Raw genomic sequence first — 25,431 nt, 5'->3', positions numbered from 1 at the left:
TGAACCTGACTAGCATCCATGAGGATGCAGGTTTGATCCCTGGCCTCGCTCTGTGCATCTCAGTCAGCAGTGTGGTCTCAGTAAGTGCCTGTTCTCTGGGCTCACACTCTGGGGAGGTGGGGGTGGGGGTGGGCAGTGACCCCCTGGGTTCTCCTTAATCTCTGTCCATACGTAGCCCCCCCTCATCCCACTCACCCACTCTGCAAAGGTGCTTCCCCTCAGCAACTGTGAAGACTGAAGAGCTGGCTAATCTGCGTATCTGCTTATTATTCTGCTTATTTTCTGTCTTTGCTCCCTATGCACTTGGCCACGTCCTTGTTATACCTTCTTGTGTGAATTTCTGAACAGCCAAAGCTTGGATGAGGCCTCTTCTCCCCAGACAGCTGAGGAGCTTAAGAAATGCCCCTTGATGATGGCGACAGTGAGGGAACACCGCAGCGGGAGGGCCGAGGCCCCGGAGATGAGCAGCAGCTATACTGGGGGTCGCTCTGAGCCTTTGTCTGCCTCCTGTTTCAGGCCCACCTGCCGTTTGCCGTCATTGGCAGCACAGAGGAGCTGAAGATAGGCAACAAGATGATGAAGGCGCGGCAGTACCCCTGGGGCACGGTGCAGGGTGAGTGAGGAGAGGGGCCTCACGCAGGGATCTCCTGTCTGTCTCCTTGCCTGTCCCCAGCCCCTATGTCCCCAGTGTCTACACATTCGGCTCCGGCCTCAAACATCCATAGGGGTCGCCGGGGGCAAACTCTGGCTCCGTACCTGGATGCTCTTCGGTGAGCAGGCTCGCTGTGTCTCTAATGGAGAAAGCATTCCCTAAAAGAAAAATAATGTCCTTGGAGTAAGGTAGCAAGGAGTGTGCAAGAAAGTATGTGTCGGAGGTCCCGTCGTGGCTCAGCAGAAACAAATCTGACTAGCATCCATGAGGATGCAGGTTCGATCCCTGGTCTCGCTCAGAGGGTTAAGGGTCCGGTGTTGCCATGAGCTGTGGTGTAGGTCCCAGACGCAGCTCGGATCCCGAGTTGTAGGCCGGTGGCTACAGCTTGGATTTGATCCCTAGCCTGGGAACCTCCATATGCGGCAGGTGCGGCCCTCGAAAGACAAAAAGATAAATACATAAATAAACACAAATAAAAAAAATTTAGAAAAGAAAGCATGTGTACTCACGTGACTGTACCAGGAGGTGTATAAGAAGGTACAGCAGTGCTATTCATAATAGCAAATAGAAACAACTCAGGTAGCGATGAAAAGTAGATTGGGGAGTTCCCTTCATGGCGCAGTGGTTAACGAATCCGACTAGGAACCATGAGGTTGACGGTTCGGTCCCTGCCCTTGCTCAGTAGGTTGACGATCCGACGTTGCCGTGAGCTGTGGTGTAGGTTGCAGACGCGGCTCAGATCGCGCGTTGCTGTGGCTCTGGCGTAGGCCGGTGGGTACAGCTCCGATTCAACCCCTAGCCTGGGAACCTCCATATGCCACGGGAGCGGAGCGGCCCAAGAAATAGCAAAAAAAAAAAAAAAAAGTAGATTGGATGCCTTGTGATTGGAACATGATGGAAGACAGTATGAGAAAAAGAATGTATATATTTGTATAACTGGGTCACTTTGCTGTACAGCAGAAATGGACAGAACATTGTAAATCACCTATAATAAAAAATTTGAAAAAGAAGACAACATAAAAAATTTTAAGAACTTTAAAAATAGATTGGATGAATTGCAGAATGTTCAAACAATGTGATATGATACAGCAGCCAAAGGGGATGGACTATAGTTGCACCTATAGCAATGCATCTCAGAAACATAATGTTGAGCTAAGTAAATCATAGAAGCATACAGGCTTTGTGATTCCATTTATACAGATTCCAAAAGTAGATACAACTAAACTTTAAAATTCATGCATAAAAAGTAAAACCGTAAAGAAAAACAAAGGAAGGATAAAGCCCAAAGTCAGGGAAGCGGTCAACTCTTGGAAGGAAGGAGAGGAATGAGCTCAGGAAGGGACTTCTAGGGGCTGGTGACGTTTCACCTGGGCCATGGATACAGGTGTTCATTTTTTAAAATTCTGTTTTTTGTTTTTTGGGTTGGTTTTTTTTTGTTTGTTTGTTTTAGGGCTGCACCTGCAACATATGGAGGTTCCCAGGCTAGGGGTCTAATCAGAGCTACAGCTGCCGCCCTACGCCACAGCAACGCGGAATCCGAGCCATGTCTTCGACCTACATCACAGCTCATGGCAACGCCAGATCCTTAACCCACTTGAGCAAGACCAGGGATCGAACCCGCAACCTCATGGTTCCTAGTCGGATTTCCACTGTGCCACGACGGGAACTTCATTTTTTAAAATTCTTGAAATTGTACATTTCAAGCCCTCTTTTGTATGTCTGATTATTTTGCAATTTAAAAACAGGCATATTGCCTACAGGCTCAGGAAAATTCCTTTTGCGGTCCACCTGATGCGTGTTAAGTGAGTTACCCTTGGCGCTGGTCAGTTCAGTGGCTGAAGCAAGGCCGGGGACATTGCCATGAATGGAACAAGTGTCTGGTCCTCCAAGTCTCCAGCTACATGCTGGGTGGCGGATGGCAGGGGCCTGTGTGTGAGACAGTGTCTGGATCACTGGAAACTCCCCCTAGCCACTGAGCAAAGAAACGGAAACGGGGTGGGAAGTTGCCTATGTCGCGTCAAAGGCTGGTGCACTCTGGGACATGCTGGAGACCCTCTTTTCCACGGGTAGGACAACACTGGTTATCAGAGCCGTGCGAGGTTTTGGTCCCCTCTACCATTTGGAACCAGGGATGCTCCTCAGAACACTTGCACATGCTGTCTGGACCGACAGTCCCACCTTGGGAGTGAATTTGGAGCCTGAGAGATTGGCACCTGAGCTGAAATGAGGAGAAGCTAGCAGACGTGGTCCCGATGATGTCATCCGATTCAGACCCCTCCCTCCGCACCCAACCAACACGGGTTTTTTTGAAAGTGTTTCTCGTTAAATCGGAGTTCACTGTTCTGAGTGAGAGGAGCCGCGCTTCTGGGCCTTGCAGGGGCTTTGGCCTCCCTCCTGACTGGCCGCCAGGGACCACTCTCTGGGATGGAGAAGGAGGTGGTCCTGGGAAGGTCCACCTGATGGATATGCCAGTGTCTTCTGGGACTGCGAGGGGCTTTCTCTCCAAGGCAAGGGGTCTTAAGCGGAGGGGTTACGTGAGCAGATTGGGGTTTTGGAGAGATTGCGCTGATGACCACAGGGCAGTCTGCTGCAACTCTGCCACCGTGTCATCGCAGACTCCCTCCCAGCCCCCACGACCTTCGCACAGGTGACTGTGCCGGTTCATCATCTCAGACGCCACTGTCCAGACATGGTCGGGCCGGGGCCCTCCCCAGTGCCAGCAAAGTGAGCCGTGTCCAGAGCCACGGGCTAGAGCACTGCTCAGACCTTACCTTCCAACCCGAAGCCCCTTTGCAGGGATTAGGGCCACACCTCTGTCCTTCTTGGCCACTGCCCCAAATGCAGACCTTTGCCGCAGGCTTTTGGAGCAGGGGGCTTATTCACTCAGGCTCCAAAGTGGAGCCCACTCTGTCCTGCTCACCATTGCTGCCATCAGGCCATTATCCACCCTCTAAAAACACCTCTTTTGAAGCTTCTACCATCCAGATGGGCCACACCTGTGGTCCACACCCCTCCTGTCACTGTCATTTGTTGATGTCCTAGTTTTTTCCCCTTATTCTTTGGACTTTAGCACCTGCTCGAAGCCTTTGCCTCTCCTTTAGATGACCTGGGTCGGAATCCTAACTTTGCAATCCTAACTTTGCAACGTACTAGCTCTGTAACCTTGCCTAACCTCACGGAGACCTTGCAAGGACGAGCACCTTAGCCTGACAAATGCCTAGTCTTCCTTTAAGAGTCATCTTAGGGGTCTGTCACCTCTTTGGTGAAGCCATCACTCTCCCCAGAGTTCTCAGGCCCCCCTTTTCTGGGCTTTCGTTGCACCTTGGCTTTTACCTCCGTGCTGGGCATTTTTGCATTGTCCTGTATTTGTGTATTTCATCTGTTCTTCCACTAAACTGGAAGCTCCTATGAACAGGACTCCGTGACTTCGTTTCTGAATTCCCAGTGCCTCATACAATCCCGGAAACAGAGATTCTGCAAGCATTTATCAGACGGGTGGCTGAATGTGCATTTGCCATGGTCCTAAAAGTGTTTGTGGAGCAAGCATTCCTGTGAGTGTCTGATTGGTTGAGGTGCTACTGAAGGTCATCTCAGGTATCTTTATGGTGTTGCAGTTTCCCCTGACTGTCGCCCTTGGAACTTTTTAGTAGCGAAGCCAATTAGGAGGCAAAATCGAGGGCTCTATATACGCAGATCAAAAGGCGATGTCACTGTTAGACAGTTCGCCTCTCTTTTCATCCATTTCTGCTTCTTCGGGCCTTCCTTTCAATGCACTTTCCATACCCCAACCCCTGCTGTGTAGTTGAAAATGAAGCCCACTGCGACTTCGTCAAGCTGCGGGAGATGCTGATCCGGGTCAACATGGAGGACCTCCGGGAGCAGACGCACAGCCGGCACTATGAGCTGTACCGCCGCTGTAAGCTGGAGGAGATGGGCTTCAAGGACACCGACCCTGACAGCAAACCCTTCAGGTAGGTCCCCCCCTCCCCCAGCCCGGCCCAGCTCAGCTCAGCCCACCAGGGCGTGCAAAAGACTCGCCCTAGGGAATGCACAGGGGAGGCAGGCGCAGGTGCACAAGCCCCGAGCCGCAGGGCTGTCACTCGCCAGTGCCACTTGCCTGTCCCTCCCCGACCCCGGTAAAGTGCAGGCGGGGTAAGCACTACCGCCCTGATTGTGAGCACAGCCAGGCAGGAGGCGGGGAACTGGGCAAGGCGACAGTTGGGCTGCCACGGGCACACATATGGCAGCTGCAAGCCCTGAACCCGGCCTTGTCCCTCCCCGTGGCACTTCATGCCTGGCGGCTGCCCTACTTTCCTCATCAGGCTCCTGCTGCTCTGTCGGGTTTCCAGTCTATCTTTTTGGCTGAACGTGTGGCATGCAGACATTCCCAGGCCAGTGATGGAACCTGCACCACAGCAGTGACAACACCAGATCCTTAGCCCACTGTGTCGCCAGGGAACTCCCCTTAGTCTGTTTTTACTTCCTTCCCCATTATCAAAACCAGATGGAACTAGGTAGCAGTTATTGTTGCACACCTGCTAATGAACTTCTGGCTCTTCGCTCACTGTCCTTAGGGTTTGTGTAGTACAAGTTTTGTTTTGACCACAGAATGTTAATAATCATTGGCATCTCCAATCAGAATCTAAGGTGCTTTCAGAGAAGAGGACTGGTTTTGTTTTGTTTTGTTTTGTTTTTGTCTTTCTGCCTTTTCTAGGACTGCACCCACGGCATATGGAGATTCCCAGGCTAGGGGTTGAATGGGAGCTGTAGCCGCTGGCCTACGCCAGAGCCACGGCAACACGGGATCCGAGCCGCGTCTTCGACCTACATCACGGCAACGCCAGATCCTTAACCCACTGAGCAAGGCCAGGGTTCGAACCTTCAACCTCATGGTTCCCAGTCTGATTCGTCAACCACTGCGCCACCACGGGAACTCCGAGGACTGTTTTTTAAAGCATTGCTTCAAATGCTTTCAAATAACTCTGCTGATGGGAGCTATAAGCATGTGTCTGATCTGTACGCATGATGTGTGATGTGAGCCCCAAGTTGTAAATTACCATCTGGTGCCCTTTATTGGAGCTCAGATCTCCTTTCAGGAAATGTCAGGCCTCGATAAGTAAAGCAAGTGAGAGGGATGCTTGTGGGCTAAGAAGGCCTTCAAATGGCCTCTGAGATCCCATAGAACCTGTTCATGGCGGAAAGCCAGCCTGGGGGCAAAGCATAGCGATTCCTTTGGGGATGCCTGGTTCTGGATGGGTGAGCTCACTCCCCTTCACAGACAGGGGCTACTGGAGCCCCTGGGGTTAGAGGGAAACAGGCTTGTCTCTCTCGTGGCCGTTCCCTTAGCTTTCTCTCTCCTTCCTTTAATCTGCCTCTGCTGGGGAAGAGGCGTCATCTGGTCCCGCCCCTCCTCCTTGGCTCCATGCTGACCACCTCTGTTTCCCTGCGTCCCGCTCTCTGCACGCTTTCTCTGCTGGCTCCTTTCCACGGTGCAGGCAGACATCCCCATCCTAAAGAAACTCTCCCTCACTGTGCTCCTTGGCACCAGCCTCTGCCCCCTCAAGGAGTTTGGCTCTGATGGGAAGGAGAAAGAATTGTTCTGTATTTACTGGCTCCTGCCCCCGCTACGCCACTGAATGAAGGTGCCTCTCTCCAAGGTCGGTCACGTACTCATGGCCAAGTCCAGTGTAGCATCTTTTTTGTTTGATCGTCCTCCCGCTGCCTCCTTCCTGCAGTTCCCTCTGCTGTTGGCTTTTCTAGCGCAGGTCCAGCCGGTTTAGTCCTCTCTGGAGCGCTACTCCTCAGCCTCCTTCATTTCACTCAGCCTGTTCCTTTACATGTTCTTTCCTCGGACCTCAGCCCCTTTCACTCTCTGTTCTCTTTGCGGCTGGTTCTTTCTACTCTCACCGTCCTAATTACCACCTAGAAATAGATGACTCCCAAGCGAACATCTTACTTTTGAGCTCCAAACCCAGTGATCCCACTGCTTACTGGATATTTTCACTTGTTTATTTATTTATTTATTTTAATTTTTTGTTTTTGTTTTATTTTCATTTTTTTAATTCCTTTTTTTTTTTTTTGGTGTTTTGTCCTTTTAGGGCTACACCTGTGGCATATGGAGGTTCCCAGGCTAGGGGTCAAATTGGAGCTACAGCTGCCGGCCTACACCACAGACACAGCAACTCGGGATCTAAGCCATGTCTGCAACCTACTCCACAGCTCATGGCAACGCCGGATCCTTAACCCACTGAGCAAGGCCAGGGATTGAACCCCAAACCTCATGGTTCCTAGTCGGATTCGTTTCCGCTGCGCCACAACAGGAACTCCCCAAATTCCTTTTTCTTTATTTATTTTGGATATTTGCACTTGGCCATCCCACAGAGGATGTACCTGAAATTCAAGGTGTCTAAAATTCCTTTTTTTTTTTTTTTTGGTCTTTTTGCCATTTTCTTGGGCCGCTCCCTCGGCATATGGAGATTCCCAGGCTAGGGGTCTAATCGGAGCTGTTGTCACCAGCCTACGCCACAGCCACAGCAACACCAGATCCGAGCCACGTCTGCAACCTGCACCACAGCTCATGGCAACACCGGATCCTTAACCCACTGAGCAAAGCCAGGGATTGAATCTAAAACTTCATGGTTCCTAGTCGGATTTGTTAACTCCTGAGCCATGACGGGAACTCCCGCTGTCTAAAATTCAATTCATCTCTTTCCCTCTTCAACATACCCCTTCCCCAGTGTTCCCTGTCTCAGTCCCTGGTGCACCCCCACCCCCTAGTCTGGTTGTCCAGGTCAAAAAAACCAGAATCATCTTGGACTCCTGCCATGTCCTGCGAGTTCTGCTTCCCTCACTGGTATCCCATTTCCCCCCTTCCCTCCCAGCCTTCACGTTAACATCCCGTCATTTCTTACCATTTCTTACTTGGATTGTTGGAAAGTCCATCCTTCACAAAACACCCAGAGTGATCTTTCCCATTTTCGAATCGTATCACATCAGCCCGGCTTATAACCCTTGCAGTCAAGGAGTTCCCTTGTGGTTCAGTGGGTTAAGGACCTTGCGTGTCACTGCAGCAGCTCAGGCTGCTCCTTTGGAGCAGGTTTGATCCCTGGCTCGGGAACTTCCACATGCAACAGGTGCAGTCAATAAAACGTCTAAGTCTTAACATGGCATCCAAGGCCTGCTCTCTCCTACTACCCCAGCCCCGGGGGACCGTGCCCGACTCCCCAGCTGTGCCATTCCTTCTCCACCTGTGCCTTTCCACAGGCTGCCCTCTTCAGAGCACACATCCTCTTCCTCTTCACCAGGCTAACTCCTATTTCTTCACAGCTAAGTCCAGACTGAGGGCAGGGAGACTTAACCCCGGCATCTCCCACTAGACTGTGAGTTCCTTCATGGCTCTAGATATTGCGTGACTAGCGTGCTGTCACCTGATCCTGTGTCCAGCACATGGGGGAATCTCATCACGTGCCTGTTGAAATCATTCACTAATGGGATCCGTTTCAGAGCCAGGACCTGGCAGCATAGTGCCGTGAAAGGACCTAGATTATGAGACAAGAGACCCAGCGTCTGGTCCCAGCTCTGCCACTAGCTGTGTGATCTTCAGCTGGTCACTTCACTTCTCTGAGCCTGTTTCCTTATCTGTAAAATCAGGGTATAGAAACAGATGTGCTAAGCCCCTCCCAATTCCAAACAGCTCTCTGGTTTCCCAGGGATGTCCCATTCCCCTCCCCCAGCACCCCATGACCATGCTGTCACGTGTGCCAAGCCAGGTGGCCACACCTTTGTGGTTCTGCTTTTGCATGTCTCCCAGAATTGAGGGAGGGAGAATGGGGAAACCCAGCGAGGATCACGGAGGGCTTGTTTTGATCGAACAGGAGCCATTCCAAAAGCAGGGGAAATAACCCGACCACGTGTGCAGTTTACAGGAGACGTATGAGGCCAAAAGGAATGAGTTCCTAGGAGAGCTCCAGAAAAAGGAAGAAGAAATGAGACAGATGTTCGTCCAGAGAGTCAAAGAGAAAGAAGCTGAACTTAAAGAGGCAGAGAAAGAGGTAAATGTGAGCCTGTGTGCGTGGTGGGAAGAAAAAGGCAGCTGAACTTGGGCAAGACAGAGATTTCTGCCCTGAGACAGGAGCGGGGGAGTCTTAAGCAGCCTCTGGGCAGGGATGGGGCACACAGTATCTGTAGCCCGGCCTTAGCTGGCACAGAGGCGGCTGCAAGATCCGGATCTTCTTGATCCCTCATTCCCCAAGGCCCAGAGGTTTTTTCCTTCTCTGTCATTTAATCCTCTAGAGCCGCACTGTCCCATATGGTAGTGGCTACCCTATGTGGCCATTTAAATTTAAATGAATTGAAGTTAAATAAGATTTAAAACAGTTTACCAGTTGCATTGGCCACATTTCAAATGCTCAACCCTCATGCAACTAGTGGCTTACCCGATAGGAACATTTCCATCACCGCAGAAAGGTCTTGTCAGCCAGCACTGCTTGAGAGTCAAGACCTGGAAGTGCCCATACGGTGCAGCAGGCCAAGGAGCCAGCGTTGCTGCAGCTGTGGAGTAGGTCACAATGACAGCATGGGTGGGTTCGGATCCTGACCTGGGAACTTCCAGATACCTCGGGTGCGCCCCTCTCCGCCCCAAAAAGAGTCAAGATCTGACATAGCCCCCGGAGGTCAAGGGCAAGCTGATTGTTTTCCCCCTTGCGGGGAGGTTGGAGCTCAGTAGGGATAGTTGATTGCTCTCTTGCCTGGTCTGCCCCATCCTATGTGCTCTGACGGCCGTGGGAAAAGATGGTCCCCAGGAGTCCCAGGTACCTTGCTGAATCCTAAACCAGTGACAGCTGGTGCGTTTCCCCATGCACTTGAATATTCTGTTCCATTTCATTCTAGTGTTAAAGAAACATCTGTGCAGCTCGGGCGAGTTTTTAAACGGAGGCTTGATGGTCTATCTGGAGCTTTCATTACTTAAGCCATGACTGATAGAGTGCACATAGCCCTCTAACCATCACCTTGCCTCTCAGGTCCCACTACTGATTCACCCACTGCCGCCAGATAAATTGGCGTCAGCCGCAGTTTTGGTCATGTTGGCAACTGCTTCAGCTCGCTGGGCCTCGAAACCCACAAAGAAAGGAAGCACTTAATTACTTCCCAAGTCTCTTCCTCTTTTAATCTGCTGTGACTCTTCCAGTGTTATTGGCAAAGCCCGTGGCAAGGGTATTGACTTCATTTCAGTTTCACTTTTCAAAAGAAAAATATCCCCCAGTACTTTGAGGAAGAGAGGGGAGGGCATCTCAAAGATAAACAGATGAATGAAAGGCCGGTGAACAAAAGCCAGGTAAAAGCAGCTGAGCTGCAGAGCTCCACTCCTCCCCTGCCCCACGCGGCCAAGGAAAGCCAGTTTGCACGGCAGGTCTGCCGTCCATCTCCACTTACTCTGTGACAGTCCCAGATGCCTGTGGGACACCCGACCTCCTTCGTGATGTGCCCAGAGCGATGCAAACCCTCAATTCCCTCCTAAATCGTCAAAAGAAAGTGAAATGATGCTTGCTCTGCTCTTTCTACTTGGGGGAGTTTATCCCATTCTAGTTTATGACCATTCATACCCCTGGCTCCCTGATCCAATTATCGCAGTGGCATGCTAGAATATTCTAGCTCTTCTCCTTTGGGTCTCTGGCCCTGTTGAGAGCTGGTTAAGCTTCCCCGTGATCAAAGCTGAGGTTTCTGCCCCATCCCACTGTCTCATTCTTTTATCTCCTCCTGTGTCCAAGGACAAGTGTTTTCTTTGTGCAGCTTCGGCATTGCTGGAGTTTTCTCTGCAATCCCTGTTGATGCTCGGTGATTGGAGGGGATCAGGAAAGGCAGGAGCCCCTTTCACCTTGAGCAATTTCAGTCTGTGGTCATCTAAAGAATGGTTGGCCTTGGGCGAATTCCTTAACTTCTCTCCTACCTTCTGTTTCCCATAAAATGCAGATAATAACAGAAAACCTACTTCATAGGGTTGTTGTGATGATTAATGAGTTAATACATATAAAGTGCTTATAAAAGTCAGTTCCTGGCCTATAGTAAGCACTTGATAGATGTTCTAGATTATAATCGATGTAGTTATTACTGTATGGGACTCTTTTTTTTTTTTTTATATGCACCCTCAGCACATGGAAGTTCCCGGGTCAGGGTTTGAATCTGAGTTGCAGCTGCAGCACCACTGGATCCTTTAACCCTCCATGCTGGGTCGGGGACCCAACCTGCACGTCTGCAGCGACCCGAGCTGCTGCAATCTGATTCTTAACCCACTGCACCAAAGCGGGAACTCCTATGGGGACCCTTTTAAATAAATAAACTGCTTGATTAAACAGAATGCGCATTTCCCTGACCATATTCAGGAGCAGAAGTGAGGAGGTAAAATGCCAAGAGAACTATCCAGAACATGGTGCTCTTTGATGCAGTCATAGCTGTCTCTGGCAGAAATGTCTCAAGTCTCAGGGTCTTGCAGGTCACAGGCCTGCTTGTCCCCCCTACCCCGGGCTCGGCTCAGCTGGGATCTTCTCATGGGGGCGGCCCCCGCCCCAAACTCCCTGTGCTTCCCTGCCAGCTGCATGAGAAGTTTGACCGTCTGAAGAAACTACACCAGGACGAGAAGAAGAAGCTGGAGGATAAGAAGAAATCCCTGGATGACGAAGTGAACGCTTTCAAACAGAGAAAGACGGCGGCCGAGCTGCTCCAGTCCCAGGGCTCCCAGGCTGGAGGCTCACAGACGCTGAAAAGAGACAAAGAGAAGAAAAAGTAAGTAGCAGGCTGCTCTGGGGTGAGGGCTTCCTCCTCCTGCTCGTCCCCTCAGGGCGGTGACAGAGGCCAGCTGTGGGCCTATAGGCCCTATACCTGGTGTTCCCATGGGACCTTGGGATTCCCTGAGTTTGGGGAGCTGAGAGTAGGCAGGGCTGTATGTGGCCCCAGAGGCCCAGCCCTCCTGCTCGGCCTCTTGGGAAAGCCCTGCAAACTCCGGGTAGGAGGAAAGTGGGGGAAAGCAAAAGGATCGTGAGAGAGTAGAAAGAAAGGACACAACGAGAAGCTGCAAAGTGACAAGAAAGAGATGAATGAAAAGAAGGCCAGAGAGAGGGTGGCAGAAGCCTCTGGGCACCCTCTTCCCCCCGGTGACTCACAGGCCTTCTCGCTTGTCCTGAGTCTGAGGTTGTGCACCTCTCCATGCCCGGATACCCCCTTCCCTCCCCGCCTCGGTTCTCACGGCCGCAGCCAGCAGAGTTTAAGCGCTGCTGCTGAAGGCTGTAGCCTGGGCCCGATTTCTCACCCCTTCCTGTCCCTCCCTGTTGGTTGCTTAGTTGTTCCCAGCCTGGGGTACCAGGAACTTGGTGGGGAGCCCTCAGATGCCAGTATCTTCTGCGCACCCCATCCTCAACCTGGGGAGTAACTGTACAATCCATCCAGCTCCCCTGGGAGCTCCCACCCAGCTCTCCCTCCTCAGCGAGGCAGGATAGCATGGGCTGCTGGTTACCTTGTGGCTCAGTAACCCTGACCCAAGCCTAGGCTTTGCTTGCTGAAGTTGTCCATTCCTCCTCCCAGAACCAGAGAAGAAAAAAGCATTGTTTTTTTTTTTTTTTTTCTTTCTAGGGCTGAACACTGTGACATATGGAGTTTCCCAGGCTAGGGGTCGAATAGGAACTGCAGCTGCCAGTCTATGCCACAGCTACAGCAACACCAGATCCGAGCTGCGTCTGCAACCTACACCACAGCTCACAGCAATGCTGGATCCTTAACCCACTGAGCAAGGCCAGGGACCAAACCCGCATCCTCAAGGATACTAGTCGGGTTTGTAACCACTGAGCCACAACAGGAACTCTCAAGAAAAGCATTTCTTTTTTTTTTTTTCTTTTGGTTTTAGGGCCGCCCCTGCAGCATATGGAGGTTCCCAGGGTAGGGGTCAAATTGGAGCTACAGCTGCCAGTCTACACCACAGCCACAGCCATGCAGGATCCGAGCTGTGTCTGTGACCTACACCACAGCTCACGGCAATGCCGGATCCTTAACCCACTGAGCAAGGCCAGAGATCAAACCCCCAACCTAGTTGGATTCGTTTCCGCTGTGCCATGATGAGAACTCCAAGGAAAGCATTTCTGAAGAGACCTATACAACACCAGGAAAACATCCTGTGGTCCCATGTGCTCTAGTTATTTGTGCAGTGTGACTGCAGAAGCCCTCATGTAGAGAGTCCGGCAGTGTTCTCACTAAGGCGGCCTGAGGATCTAAAAGACGGCCTTGGTCATCGTCTTCTGTTCTTAGCCCCTTGCTGCTAGACTCAATTATTGGATATTTGCCAGAAGGAGGAAACATCTTCCTTTCGTCTGTGCCGACTTATCACTTAGGCATAAAAACAGTACAACTTCTCACCAACAATAAAATACAGCAATAAAATATTTTATATTTGAAGGCACTCAGTTTTGCCACCTGCTTATTCTTTTTTCCAAAGTGTAATTTGGATGAGTTCCCTGGTGGCTCAGTGGGTTAAGGATATGATGTTGTCACTGCTGTGGCTTGGGTTGCTGCTGTGGTGAGGGTTTGATCCCTAGTCCCAGAACTTCCACATGTTGCAGGCGCGGTCAAAAAAAAAAAAAAAAAGTGGCCATTTTGGACATTTTCACCACTTAGTCCATAGATTTTTTGTTATGAATCTCAACACTGTATGTCAAAATCACTGACTTATTAACTTTTTTCAGTATTCCCTGATAATTAAAGTTCAAGTAGTCTAGTCTGAAAAAAGACTCTTTGGACACACTGTATATTAACTGATCTGTCATGGTGTGTTAGTTGCACCAGAAGGAATGGATTCCTATTTTTAAGATCAGAGAAGTCTAAATTTGTCTGCCAGCTCCAACCTGCTGCCTTCATAGTCCGGTGGTGTTTGTTAACTCAGTCCCTGGGGCAGTTTTGCAGCCTGCTGGCAGGAATTAGGAGATTCATTTGTCCAGACCCCTGCTTGACACTAAGCTATCAATAGTCCCAGTTGAGATGTGCCGTGGAAGTTCCTCCCAGACCAGGCTTCCTCCCAGTTGCCCCCAATCAACCACCCCACCACCCTGACCCCCAGACAGAAGACCCTGTATAGGAAGACATGCCTCTCCAGTCTCCAGGAATGTTTGGAGGTGGTGACGGCGCCCTTTTCCAGTGTTGAGATGGGTGGGCCCCTCAGTGGCATGTGACACCTCCTGGTAACAAGAGGGCCTGACCAAACTGCCCATCCTCTTCCATACGTCAAGATGTATAAGCGGCGCCAGACCTGGGCTTTTTAGGTACTTCCCTGAACAGCTGGCTACCCTCTGGAAGGCCCATGATGAGACCTGTGTCTCTCTGGTCCCGTGGGGGTGGGGGGCTTGAGGGTGGAAGTGAGGGTGGCAGTCTTTCTTCTGGAGAAATGGTGGTTGCATCTACCGGAGTCACATACTGAGAATTTCCTTTGGCTGCCCTTCAAGAGGTTAAAAAAGAGTACCTGTGTTTCAGGGGGGTCCCTCCCCGCCCATCCTCCCTCTTCCCTTCCCCACTCCTCCTAATCTCCTTTGACCTCTAGCTCTTCATTTTTTGTGTCAACTCATAATATTTGATGTCTCCCCAAGCTCACTCCATCTTCATCAGCTCTTACTGTTTTACAGTTAACTCTGCTGTTTGCTGCATGCTGCATGAGACCCAGGGTCCTGGTAAGCTTTATTAACTCTAAATAGAACTGACAGTGGCTTCTAGAACACACCTCCCCAAATCCTACCCCCTGCCCAACACACATATCTAATATAAAAGAAGCTCCTTCATTGTCCTAGCTGGTTGGCTGGAGTGACTTATAAAAAAAGAGTCTGGTGTGATTTCAGGTGTACATGTGGAATGTTGGCCTTCCTGATTAAAAATGGGCTGTTTTCAGACTTTTGCTACTAGAAACAGCTAGGTAGCTTATGCTACCTGTGATCAATATTTGAGGTTTCAGTTGAGGCGATTTCTTTTCCCCCTTAAGTAGCCATCATCATTACTTTCAAAATTGACTAAACTGTAGTGACGGGGGAAAGTCTTGGGTTCACAAACCCTGTCCTGCAGTGTCAAGGTCAGCCTTGACCCCCAGGTTTGGGATGTTCTGAGCCAACGGAAACTTGCTTCTCTGTTTCCTCTGGTGACTGTTTCTTATCCAAGGAGTTCAAGTTCTCCAGTTTCCTTTGGCCGTGTAACCCCCCCCCCAACATGACAACAGTGGATAAAATGAAGAGTTCTCAGATGTAGAGAATTCTTTACATGTAAATACCAGCTTCATGAACACTTTTGACGAGGAGGTAGGCAGGTAAGGTGGATTTCTGAGGGCTAGGTGTTATGTCTACAGAAGTGAATAAAGCAGCCCCTGGTTATATAGAGACATAGTGTATAGGTTGATTAAAGCAACGATGAAGTGTCTTCTGTCTATTCTACTAGACTCAGGTCGTGAGTGGGGAGGGAAGATAAATGTTTCTAACTTAACATCATTAGGCTAATTACCATTCTTAAACTTTATCGTAGAAACTTTCAAACAGGAACAAAAGAAGAGAGAGGGTAATGAATGCAGCCCCACGTGCCCACAATCCAGCCCCCATACAACTGTCCACATCTGCCAGTCCTGTCTCATCTATTACCCCAAACTGGCTGGATGATTGTAAAACAAAACCCATATCATTTCATCTGTAAAGACGTCAGCATGTATCTCGAAAAGCTAATGACTCTTTGAAAAAAAAAAAAAAAACGCAAAAGCACAATGCCACCATTATCACACCTCCAAAATTACCAGTTTGTTCGCATAACATTTCTAGCCAGTGTTCAGAATACCCCAGTTGTCTCCTAAAGGCCTTTTACATGTGGCGTTTGGATCAGGGAATGCAAAATATTGGGAAGGCTTCTCCCCACTCACCCATGCAGCTGATGATTTAAACGGAGAGCCTGCTGTGAGTCACCAAGCTGATTGCTGCAGCTACTGCACGGGGGACTCGGGGCAGCTGGCAGAACATCCTACTTTCTAGCGAATCCCGAAGAGGAAGTCCCCAGAGGCATCTGAAACATAAGGCCCATGAAATTGGGCCAAAGGCAACAACCCTCAAAGAACAACGGAATGATTTACTGTCTGGCTTAGCGGCAACTCTTAGAGCCCTGTTAGTTTACTTGAATGAAACAGCAGGCTTCCATGTCAGAAGACTCTCGAGCCCTAGAGGGGCTGTCTGTCCACCAGCTGTCTGTCCACCGCTGCAGGCCCCGTGCCCAGCAGGGAGCGCTGACACTCAGTTCACGTGTATCTTCCTTGTTCCTCTCCTTTGCAATGAGAACAGGAAGGATGCATCCTGGTCAGTTGGACTTCAGTTTATGAAACCCGAATTAACACGGCTTGACACAATCTGGTTCAGCTTTCCCTGAGTAAATCACTAGGAGTGGCCTTTACTAAAATGAATCCTGGCAAAGCTACACTTAAAGCTATAATTTACAAATGAGAGGCAATTGGCCAGCGAGACCACCCAACCCTGACCCTAAGTTAGATTGGCTGTTTCTGGCGTGCTTCTCCCCAGCAGAACACGAAAGCTGTTCCAAACCAAATAGGAGATGGAGGTCCTGGCTCCCTGGGGGTCTGAAAGCAGCAAAGGCAGCCTGTCCCTTCTCCAAAGCCCTCATGCCCCAAGTGGCTCACAAAGGCCAGCCCTCATTGATGCTGCTGCAGGCAGAGTGAAGCTTACTGTTCCTCACTGGTTTTGAAATTGCTTCAGGCACTACTGGCAGCCGTCTGCAACTGCAAGAGAAATTCTTTCTCTGTGACCCATACAGAGTTGCAGATGCTATGTCTCAGTGGTTACCAGCCCCTCTGACCCTTGACAGGGGCGGGGGCGGGGCAGTGCCCAGTATATGGACAGCCTACACATGTCAGAATATTTCAGCCTTCCCATGAAGCCCAGAATCCAGGCCACTGCCGTGTTTTCTAGGAGGCAGACAAGGAAGAACGGAGCTGAGCATTTGTATTCCATGTTAACACTCTTCAAAGTGTTTTTCTGTATGAGATCCCATTTCCACCTGACAACAGTCCTATGAGGTTGAGGGGGAAGGACGGAGCTTCAGTTTACAGGATGAATAAACGGAGGAGTGCGGGGTGTGAGAGACTTAGCCAGAGATCGCACAGTGAGTTAGTGGCAGAACTGGGACAGGAAAGCAAAACTCCTAATTCCTGGTATAAATTGCCATTCACATGAGTGTGTGTGTGTGTGTGTAGGTGTGATGTAGTCACTCTGAGGAAGTGACTGTGCTCAGCGTATGCTTTTAACTGTCCATCACCAATATCTACTTTTTTTTTTTTTTTGTCTTTCTGTCTTTTTAGGGCCGCACCCGCGGCATAGGGAAGTTCCCAGGCTAGGGGTCCAATCAGAGCTACAGCTGCCAGCCTACACCAACGCCAGATCCGAGCCACATCTTCAACCTACACCATAGCTCACGGCAACGCGGGATCCTTAACCCACTGAGCGAGGCCAGGGATCAAACACGCAGCCTCATGGATGCTAGTCGGGTTTGTTCCACTGAGCCATGACGGGAACTCCATAAGGGTGAAGTTTAAATGGGAGGAAGGTCAAAGTGCAGAGTGAACACAAAGCAGTAATGGATTTCCATAGTCCAAGTTTTCAGGTGACTGGTGGGACCCTAGCTCAGAGCCCAGCCACCACCCCCAGACATTTTGGTACCAATTAGCTGACTGAGACTCTTTGAAAGTGACCTGAGGTGAAACCTCTACCTCTGCCTCCTCCGGGACAAAGCAGTCAGAGCCTGGCACTCTGTCCCCTGGCCTGAGGCCACCTGGAGATTTACCGAAGGTACTCCTGTACCTGGTGTCCGGGTGGGGGGCACTAGTCAGGACATCATAATTAAGAAGAGAGAGAAAGGATTCTTGCAGCTTAAGTTGATCATTATTTTGCAAACTAATGTCACTACTCGCCACTCAGAGGTATGCGTGTGGGTGATTGAGAGAGAAAGCACGTTCCCAGAAACCAATGGAATGAGGCCTTTAGACCATCTAACAGAGCTAAATTCTAATTTATCCATTAGTCATCATGACAATTTTCTTCTAACTTTTTTTTTGTTTGTTTTTGGACATTAATCCATCCATTCATTAACCCAACTTCTCTTTTTATTTTCAGTTTGGGCTTCCTGTAGACACCCTTTTCCTGCGCAACAGAGCTGGGCCTCCCTTTCTCTAATTCGCCCTTAACACGTCTAGGGGGCACACCACCTCCACCCTCCCCTCTCTTCCCGTCAAGGTTTCTAGAAGTCCAGGAGTCCAAGGACAGGGTCAGGCCTCTGGTCAAGAAGCCAGCAGTCGCATGGCTTGGAGATGCATCCTGCATCCCAGCCAGTGCTCCTCCCAGTGCCCCCAGCCGGCCACTCCCCACCGCATCCTTGCCAGGGGGTGACATGTTCAGGGGTCCCATCTGCTACTCCGTACCACCAGCCTCCCTGTCCCAGCTGTCACTGCTACTTGTTTCCCTGAGATATTTGCATCCACCATGACTGGGTGAGCACTGGTCACCGGGCCTCCCCAAACACCCCACAGCCCCTTCTCAGAAGGTTCCAGAAGGAGGTCACTTGGTGCCTTTTCTTTCTGGCCTGTCAGCCCAGCCCTTTCCAGTTTGGATGCACTCAAGCTGGATTCAGAATCTGGAATGAGTTTATTTACACCTAGCCCTTCCCAGACAACACAACGGCTGAAGAAAAGTAGCATAAGTTTTCCGTCCTTATAATATGGGTACCCCACAGGTGCAGAAGGGAGAATAAACCTGAATATTATTACCAGCCTAGTGTCTTATGGAATTGTTATGAGGGGTCTCGGCATGCCCTATGTAACTCCCCTTGGGACGCCACACCATCCCAACAAGGCAGGGCCGTCGCGGGCATAATCAGCCGCTGTCGCCAAACTGAGCGGTCAGACAATCAGTGTTTTCAGTCTGGCTTTGGTGCATCTTTCAGTCTATTTATTTGGTGAATGCGATGATGAGTTTCAATCTGTATTTTGCACGTGTCTCCCAATAAGAAGAGGTGAGACCGTCTGTGGGAGAGAAAAAAAAAGAGATGTCGCGCCTTGGAAGGTCCCTAACTTGATCTCCAGTCTAAGGATTTGATAGTCGAAGATCTTCCAGCCCTAATTCTTATACTGGGGCCTGAGAGTGGCTCTGGGAACCCCTTTGCAATAGAGAGCCCTCCATTGTCAGGGCCACGAGGCGCAGTGGCCCTTGGTGTTTGGCCAGTGAGAGCGTGAGAGCTGCAGGTGACCTGGCAACGATCTGTGGCTAACACCCCGTTTCTCTGCCCTTCCTTTGCAGTAACCCATGGCTGTGTACTGAATAGCATTCCCCGCTACAGCTGGACTGGACTCCATTTAGCCTTTTAAGCCAAGGTTCCTCTTGTAACTGACAGCTTTCCTTTGGGGTGCCAGGCAGCCGGGTCCCCCCCCCCCCCCCCCGCCCCGCTCCACCACGTACTTCTACTTCAAGCCCCACTTATTCTCTTGATTTCTGCCTCTCAGTCCCACCGGCACGGACCATGACCACCTTCGTTTTTATTTTTATTTTTTTTGTGAGGGTTTGTTTTTCTTTGGTCACTTTCTTTCAAAACACACGGTCAAACAAGGTGACGCCCCATTTCCAGGCCTTTTTGAAGTGTTGAGAATGGGGAGGGGTTGGTTCTTCAATAACAGATAATAACAGGAGGTGAAAAGTAGAAAAAACAAAAAGCAAACGAAGACATACACTTTATCGTTTCTTCTTGGCAAAGCAAGAGTGCGGCTTTGATCTGTTCGGCGAGTCACTGATTTGGCGAGTGACCAAAAGCAAGTATGAAGGTGATGCCGCCAAAGCACAAGCTAGTTTCTTGAGAAAATCCAAGTCCCAGTGGAGCAGTTCAGGAGCCCCTGTGCTCCAAGATTTAAAAAACAAAAAAGCTGGGAGACTTAGCCAGTAGCTCAGGGAGATGCTAAGTTAGGGTCAGGTCTCCTTGGAAAAGGCTTCTTTTCCGCAGCTTTGGTGTTTCTGTGACCAGTGTCACAGCTGCTTCCCAAGAATCCCAAACTTAAACCCTCACCCACTCTCCGTCCCTCGGGCTAATTATTTGCATTACAAATAGGAGGCCCCTCATTTGCATTTGTTTACAGATTAACTGCTTGAGGCTTGAGGACCTCCGAAAACTTCGAAAGATATTACAGCCATCCAGCCTTTGAGAGACCTTCAGAGACTAGGCAGGGATTCCATATGGAGACATTTTGGTCTGGAAGGTAGATAGGACCCCCCCCCCTTTTTTTTTTAAGAGGAAACAGAGGCCCAGAGAAATAAAGGGACTTGCCAGAGGTCCCAGGGCTGTTTCATGGCTGAAGCCAGGCTAAATTGCGTGCCTTCTGACTCCTGATCCATTTCACGGATGGATTCTGTTCGTGTCTGTTCCTGGAGACAAGCCTTTGGATGTTCTGGAGAAATATTAGTATTAGGAGGCCTTTGAGGGTTTTATCCTGTAGAAAAATATCCAAGGATAGGGTGGGGAGGGGCGGGCAAAGCAGAGGACTTCCGATGACGATAGGAGTCAAGGGCACCTGTCAGGTGGTCTGCTTTCCTGGGCGTCCATTTAACAGGTGCCCTGGGTGATGTTTGTAAGCAGGGAAGTTTGGTAAACAAAAAAGTCTAACCTGCGAGTAGATATGAGACCTTTAGAAAGTCAACCGAGGCTATCAAAAGAATTAAAATCTTATTTGAATTGATTAGCCTGTCTCACTGTAGACAGGTTTTTTCCTTCTTCCGTGAAAATGCTTTTTAATTAGTACAGTTGTTACTATTTAAGGAAAAATACCCTAAGTACTCTGTTTACTTCTGGTGAAACAAAACCAGTCATTAGACTCGTTCTGTACCCCGCCGCACCCCCACCCCAGACTGGAATGGAATGGCTTTTCTGAAAAATCCCTACGTGTACACACACACACACACACACACCCCTCATTTGTCTTATTAAGTTTGCTTTTCCTAGCTGCAATACAGATCACTTTTGGTTTTGTTTATGTTTTTTTGTTTTAATCATTTGACATTCACATGTGGCTGTTAATATGTGTTTTTCTTTTTAAATTAAAACAAGAAGCTTTCAACTGGTGTGTGGTGTTCTTAAAACCTTCTCAGCAGACTTCCCCGTGAGGATGGTCCATCAGGGACCCCGCTTCTTACCTGTCTTCTCCAAGTTTAATCTGTGCTGCCTCACCCTGCCCACTCCCCTCACCCTGTCTTACTTTGAATGTCCTTTGTCTTGGGCTAATTTCATGTTTTCTTTCTCTTTCTCTCTCCCTCTCCAGCTTTTTTTAATCTTGTCTTCAGCAGCTGCACTAAGTCTAAAGGAGAAGACTGCCATTGTAGAAGAGTTAGGGTTTCACATTGTCTCAAACCAGAAACCAACCAATTCCCTCCCCTCCCCAAGCTGCGCGTGCACACACACACACACACACCCCACAGTCAACTAGTGTTCTTGTGTCCCTGTGACCAGGCAAGAAGCTCTCTCCTGACTTACATGGTATTTTAAATGGAAGTATCTTGTCCTAACCTAACAAGGCAGGAAAAGAACTGTCAGAGCTGGAGAATGGACCAAAGGTAACCTCAGAGAGACAGCTGCGGGACGACTCAGCCAAGTGTAAGGAGACTTCAGCTGTGGGTGTGGAAGTTCTGTTCACAAGTTCTCCTTTGAGTTTTCCGTCTTTCTTTTTAAACCCCAATTCTCTGGGTCAGCTGTCTGTGGGCACCCTGGAACATTGCTGAAGAGGGGAGAGAAACTCGAGGGACATTCATAGTGTCTTCAGCACTCACAGACCTTCCGCAGACCCCCAGCAAGGGTGAACATGGATCTACTAACACTCAGGCGGAGAAGGGAGAGACGGGAGGGAACTTAAGCTTAGTGAGAGCAAAATTACTCCATTCAGCCTTCTAAGGCCAGTGGGAGTTTTGAGAGAGATTTCTGCTCAACCTGGGATCTGGAGGGAGAGCTTTGATGTTGCCAGATCCTTGCACCTGTTGGTCTAAAATGCATCAGAGCACCATGTGAGCGCGCTCATTCCACGTGCCGCTACCACTCTCGCCATTCTGCTGTCCACTGTCTCTTGAGAGAGCCTCTTTGCATGTTTTCCAGAATCTGTGTTCATTTGTCCTTTCTTCTCCTTTGTTCTTTTTGCTCAATGATGTGACCAGTCACTGCCCCTCTGGGGCTTTCATTTGCCAAGAAAGAAACATCCTGAAACCAGCACTGTTTAGCTTGATACCTTTCTAATGTCCATGTCAATTTTCAATAAAATTCAAAGAAATGCTCAAAGGTTGTGTGATCTGATCTTAGATCATTAGGTGATGCGCCCACCATGGATTGCCTTAGAAGGAGTGGGTGGCTTCTTTTCAAGGTGGTGACTTGATGGGGTCAAGGAGGCACCATCAACCGGCTTGCAACCTTCCTGTGGGGTGGGGGGCTGCCGGACCCACTCCCTCCATCTGGGCTTGGAATTCCCAATTGGTGAAGTGGGGTGAGCAGGAAGTCCTTTACTTTTCCTTCATTAGCATGGATTTAACTGATCCCTTGAGCTCATTATCATCTAGGATAATAGATGGAGAAGGTGGACTGCCAGATCCTACAGAATCTTGATTTGGGTGAGTTTTAATTCTGGGAGGAGAAGAACTCCGTGCTTCATATCTTCTCGTATTTAATACTGTGATGTGAGCGTCCCCCAAATTCATGGATTGGGCTGTTCTTTATGACTGGAAAAGCTTTCTATAGACAGCAAGTAGTACTTGGTTTTCTGGCTCTACTAGGAACGGAAGCCTCCTTGTCTCTCCCAGCATTAAAGTGGGTAAGAGGGAGAGTGGTCAGTTTTCGCAATTCTGGTCGCAGTCGAGGTGGACTTCCTTTCCCATTTCCCCAGTGGCCAGATGATGGAGACGGGAGCGCGGTCCGCCTCCTGGGCAGGAGTACCAAGGAAACGGCACCTGCCTGCTCCTGCGCAGCTCGCACACTAGGGGGCAGCCGAGCGGAAGAACGCTCGCCTGTGACATCAAGGAGCCCGGCCGGCAGCGAGGCATGGAAAAATCCAGCCTCTCGAGCCAGACAGTCTTGCCAGCTGCGTGTGCTCTGGGGCAAGTTGTGTTCAAAAGTTCACTGTAAAAGAAGACTATCAGTAACTCCCTTGCAGGGTGATTGCGAAAGTTCCATGAGCTGATGTAAATGAAAGATCCGGGGATCCTTGTTAAGCGCGGAGTTTCCCCTTTATTAGAAGTATCTGAGGTTCTTCGAATCCAGTTTCTCAACGTCGGCACTATTGTCATTTGAGGCCAGGTAATTCTTTGTTGTGGAGACTGTCCTGTGCGTTGCAGCGTCCCTACCCACTAGATGTCAGTAGCACACATCATCCCATCCCCAGCTGTGACAACCAAAACTCTCCAGATAATGCCAAAAGTCCCCTGCAGGGCAAACTCGCCCCAACTCGGGAAGGGTTGCTCCAGACCAGGGGTCTGCAAACTTTTTCTGTAAAAGGTCAGCTGGTAAGTATTTTAGGCTTTGCAGGACACATGGTCTCTGCAACTGTTCAAGCAGACATTGATAAGCTGTAAAAGGATAAGTGTGACTGTGCACCAATAAAACTTCCTTTATACACACTGAAATTTGAAATTCACGTGTGAGTCTCATTTTCACATGTCCTGACTTACTATTATTTTTGATGTTTCCCACCATTTAAAAATATTAAGACCGCTCTTAGCATGAGGGTCCTACAAATACAGGCAGGGGGACTTGTGGGCCACAGTTTGCCCACCCCGCCTCTAAAGCATTTTGATGCTTGTTCGCATCATCAAGCCTAAAGGTATTAGAAGTGACTGGCTGATCCAAAGAAATCAGAAATGAAGACAAACGGCTGATGTTTTAATGCAAGTTAGTGGGGGAATGGGTTTGATTAAAATTTGCATATAGTTTTGCTAGATCATAGATGGGGGCAAGGGTCTGCTGGGGTGCTGAGAGACTGGCCCTGGGACAATACTGAGCAGTGTGAATCCAACTGCTTCTAGGGAGAGAACTGGGCCTCTAATCCCCTAAAAAAGGCTGAGCAGGAGTTCCCATCATGGCTCAGTGGAAACAAATCTTGACTAGCATCCATGAGGATGCAGGTTCGATCCCTGACCTCTCTCAGTGGGTTAACGATCCGGCATTGCTGTGAGATGTGGTGTAGGTCACAGACATGGCTCAGATCCTGCGTTGCTGTGGCTGTGGCGTAGGCTGGCAGCTGCAGCTCTGATTGGACCCCTAGCCTTGGAACCTCCACATGCCTCAGGTGTGGCCCTAAAAAGACAAAAATAAATAAATAAATAAATAAATAAATAAATAAATAAATAAATAAATAAAAGGCTGAGCAACCTGGCTCCACTTGTAGGCACTGAGGATAAGCAGTGTCATTTTGTGTCTGAAATACCCCCACCCTGAGAGATTCATCCTTTTGCTAAAAGGACAGCTTTCTTGCAAGGTCGTTCTTTTAAAACGGGGGCAACTCTTGCACAAGCTCTGCATTAGGACAGTAATACTTCACAGTGGTTTCGCCGCCTGGACCTACTACCTTCCATCAATATCCAGCCAGGTCCTGCACTGCCTCTTAGCTTGTTTGTCTTGGGCTTTAGAAAGTCCCTGCCCTCCGCTCAATACCTATACAAAATTTTATGTATACTTGTTATGCGTCAGATTGGGGACAAACTCCTTATCTTGGTTTTGGGCTCAATGAAATTATTTTTTCTTAACCAAATAACAAGGTTGTATTGAGCACCTCCTGTGGCTTTGGCCCAGTGCCCTCTGCTATGGGGGATGCTTTGCATGAGATCAGTTACACTGCTCTTGAGGAGCTCACAGACTGGCCCTATCTTATCTGCTCAACCATATTTGCCAGTACTTCCCAATACCCAGCCTCCATTCCAGTCCATTCCATCTCTCCTCCATTACACAAACTATTTGTTGACATTGTCTGAAATATCCATGTCTGATTTAAGTACTGCCTTCAAGGCTCAGGCCTACCTCCTCCTTGAAGCCTTTTTTTTGTTTTGTTTTGTTTTTTCTTTTTAGGGCCACACCTGTGGCATATGAAAGTTCCTGGGCTAGAGGTCAAATCAAAGCTGCAGCTGCTAGCCTACACAACAGCTCAAGGCAACGCCCGATCCTTAACCCACTGAGCAAGACTAGGGATTGAACCCCCATCTTCATGGATACTGGTCGGGTTCGTTACCACTGAGCCACAACGGACACTCCTTGAAGCCTTTCTTGACCCCACCCACCTCCCCTGATCTCTTCTCCATTTTTGAAATTCCTGGCTGAAATTTTATAATCTTCTCTGCTTCTTGTTTGAGGGACTTCATTCCTCGAGCGATGTTAAGTTTCCTAAGGATAAGAACCTCGTTTATGGCACTCCAGGGGACCCAGGAAAGTGCCGGACACACAATAAAAAGTAATTGAGAGGTATGTAGATGGAGATTCGTCACCAATGTAGGGAGCTATTGCACTTCTGAAACGTTTCTTTTCTTTTTTTTTTTTTTGGTCTTTTTGCCATTTCTTGGGCCGCTCCCGTGGCATATGGAGGTTCCCAGGCTAGGGGTCCAATCGGAGCTGTAGTCACTGGCCTACGCCACAGCCACAGCAACTCGGGATCCGAGCCGCATCTGCGACCTACACCACAGCTCACAGCAACGCCGGATCGTTAACCCACTGAGCAAGGC

The 25,431-nt window shown here is 49.4% G+C and overlaps 1 protein-coding gene across 5 annotated transcripts in view; it reads left to right on the top strand.

Moving 5' to 3' along the window:
• Positions 1 to 22,012, top strand: part of SEPTIN6 (septin 6) — a 72,411-nt gene extending 50,399 nt beyond the window's left edge. Inside the window, exons 7-12 of one of the 5 annotated variants that reach the window (XM_047765768.1) lie at positions 517 to 613; positions 4,455 to 4,623; positions 8,571 to 8,703; positions 11,241 to 11,431; positions 14,308 to 14,352; positions 19,006 to 20,807. In XM_047765768.1, the coding sequence (XP_047621724.1) occupies positions 517 to 613; positions 4,455 to 4,623; positions 8,571 to 8,703; positions 11,241 to 11,431; positions 14,308 to 14,311 (594 nt within the window). In that variant the 3' untranslated portion in view covers positions 14,312 to 14,352; positions 19,006 to 20,807. Of the gene's footprint in view, positions 1 to 516; positions 614 to 4,454; positions 4,624 to 8,570; positions 8,704 to 11,240; positions 11,432 to 14,307; positions 14,353 to 17,826; positions 18,479 to 19,005; positions 20,808 to 21,008 lie in introns of those variants that run through there. The other 4 variants (XM_047765767.1, XM_047765766.1, XM_047765763.1 and 1 more) reach the window with 4 other exon arrangements.
• Positions 22,013 to 25,431: the final 3,419 nt, after the last annotated feature.

The sequence above is a fragment of the Phacochoerus africanus genome, chromosome X (genome assembly GCF_016906955.1).
Source record: "Phacochoerus africanus isolate WHEZ1 chromosome X, ROS_Pafr_v1, whole genome shotgun sequence".
Classification (NCBI taxonomy): Eukaryota; Metazoa; Chordata; class Mammalia; order Artiodactyla; family Suidae; genus Phacochoerus; species Phacochoerus africanus.
The sequence above is the reverse complement of the archived record's forward strand: the minus strand, read 5'-3'. Positions and strand labels throughout refer to the sequence as shown.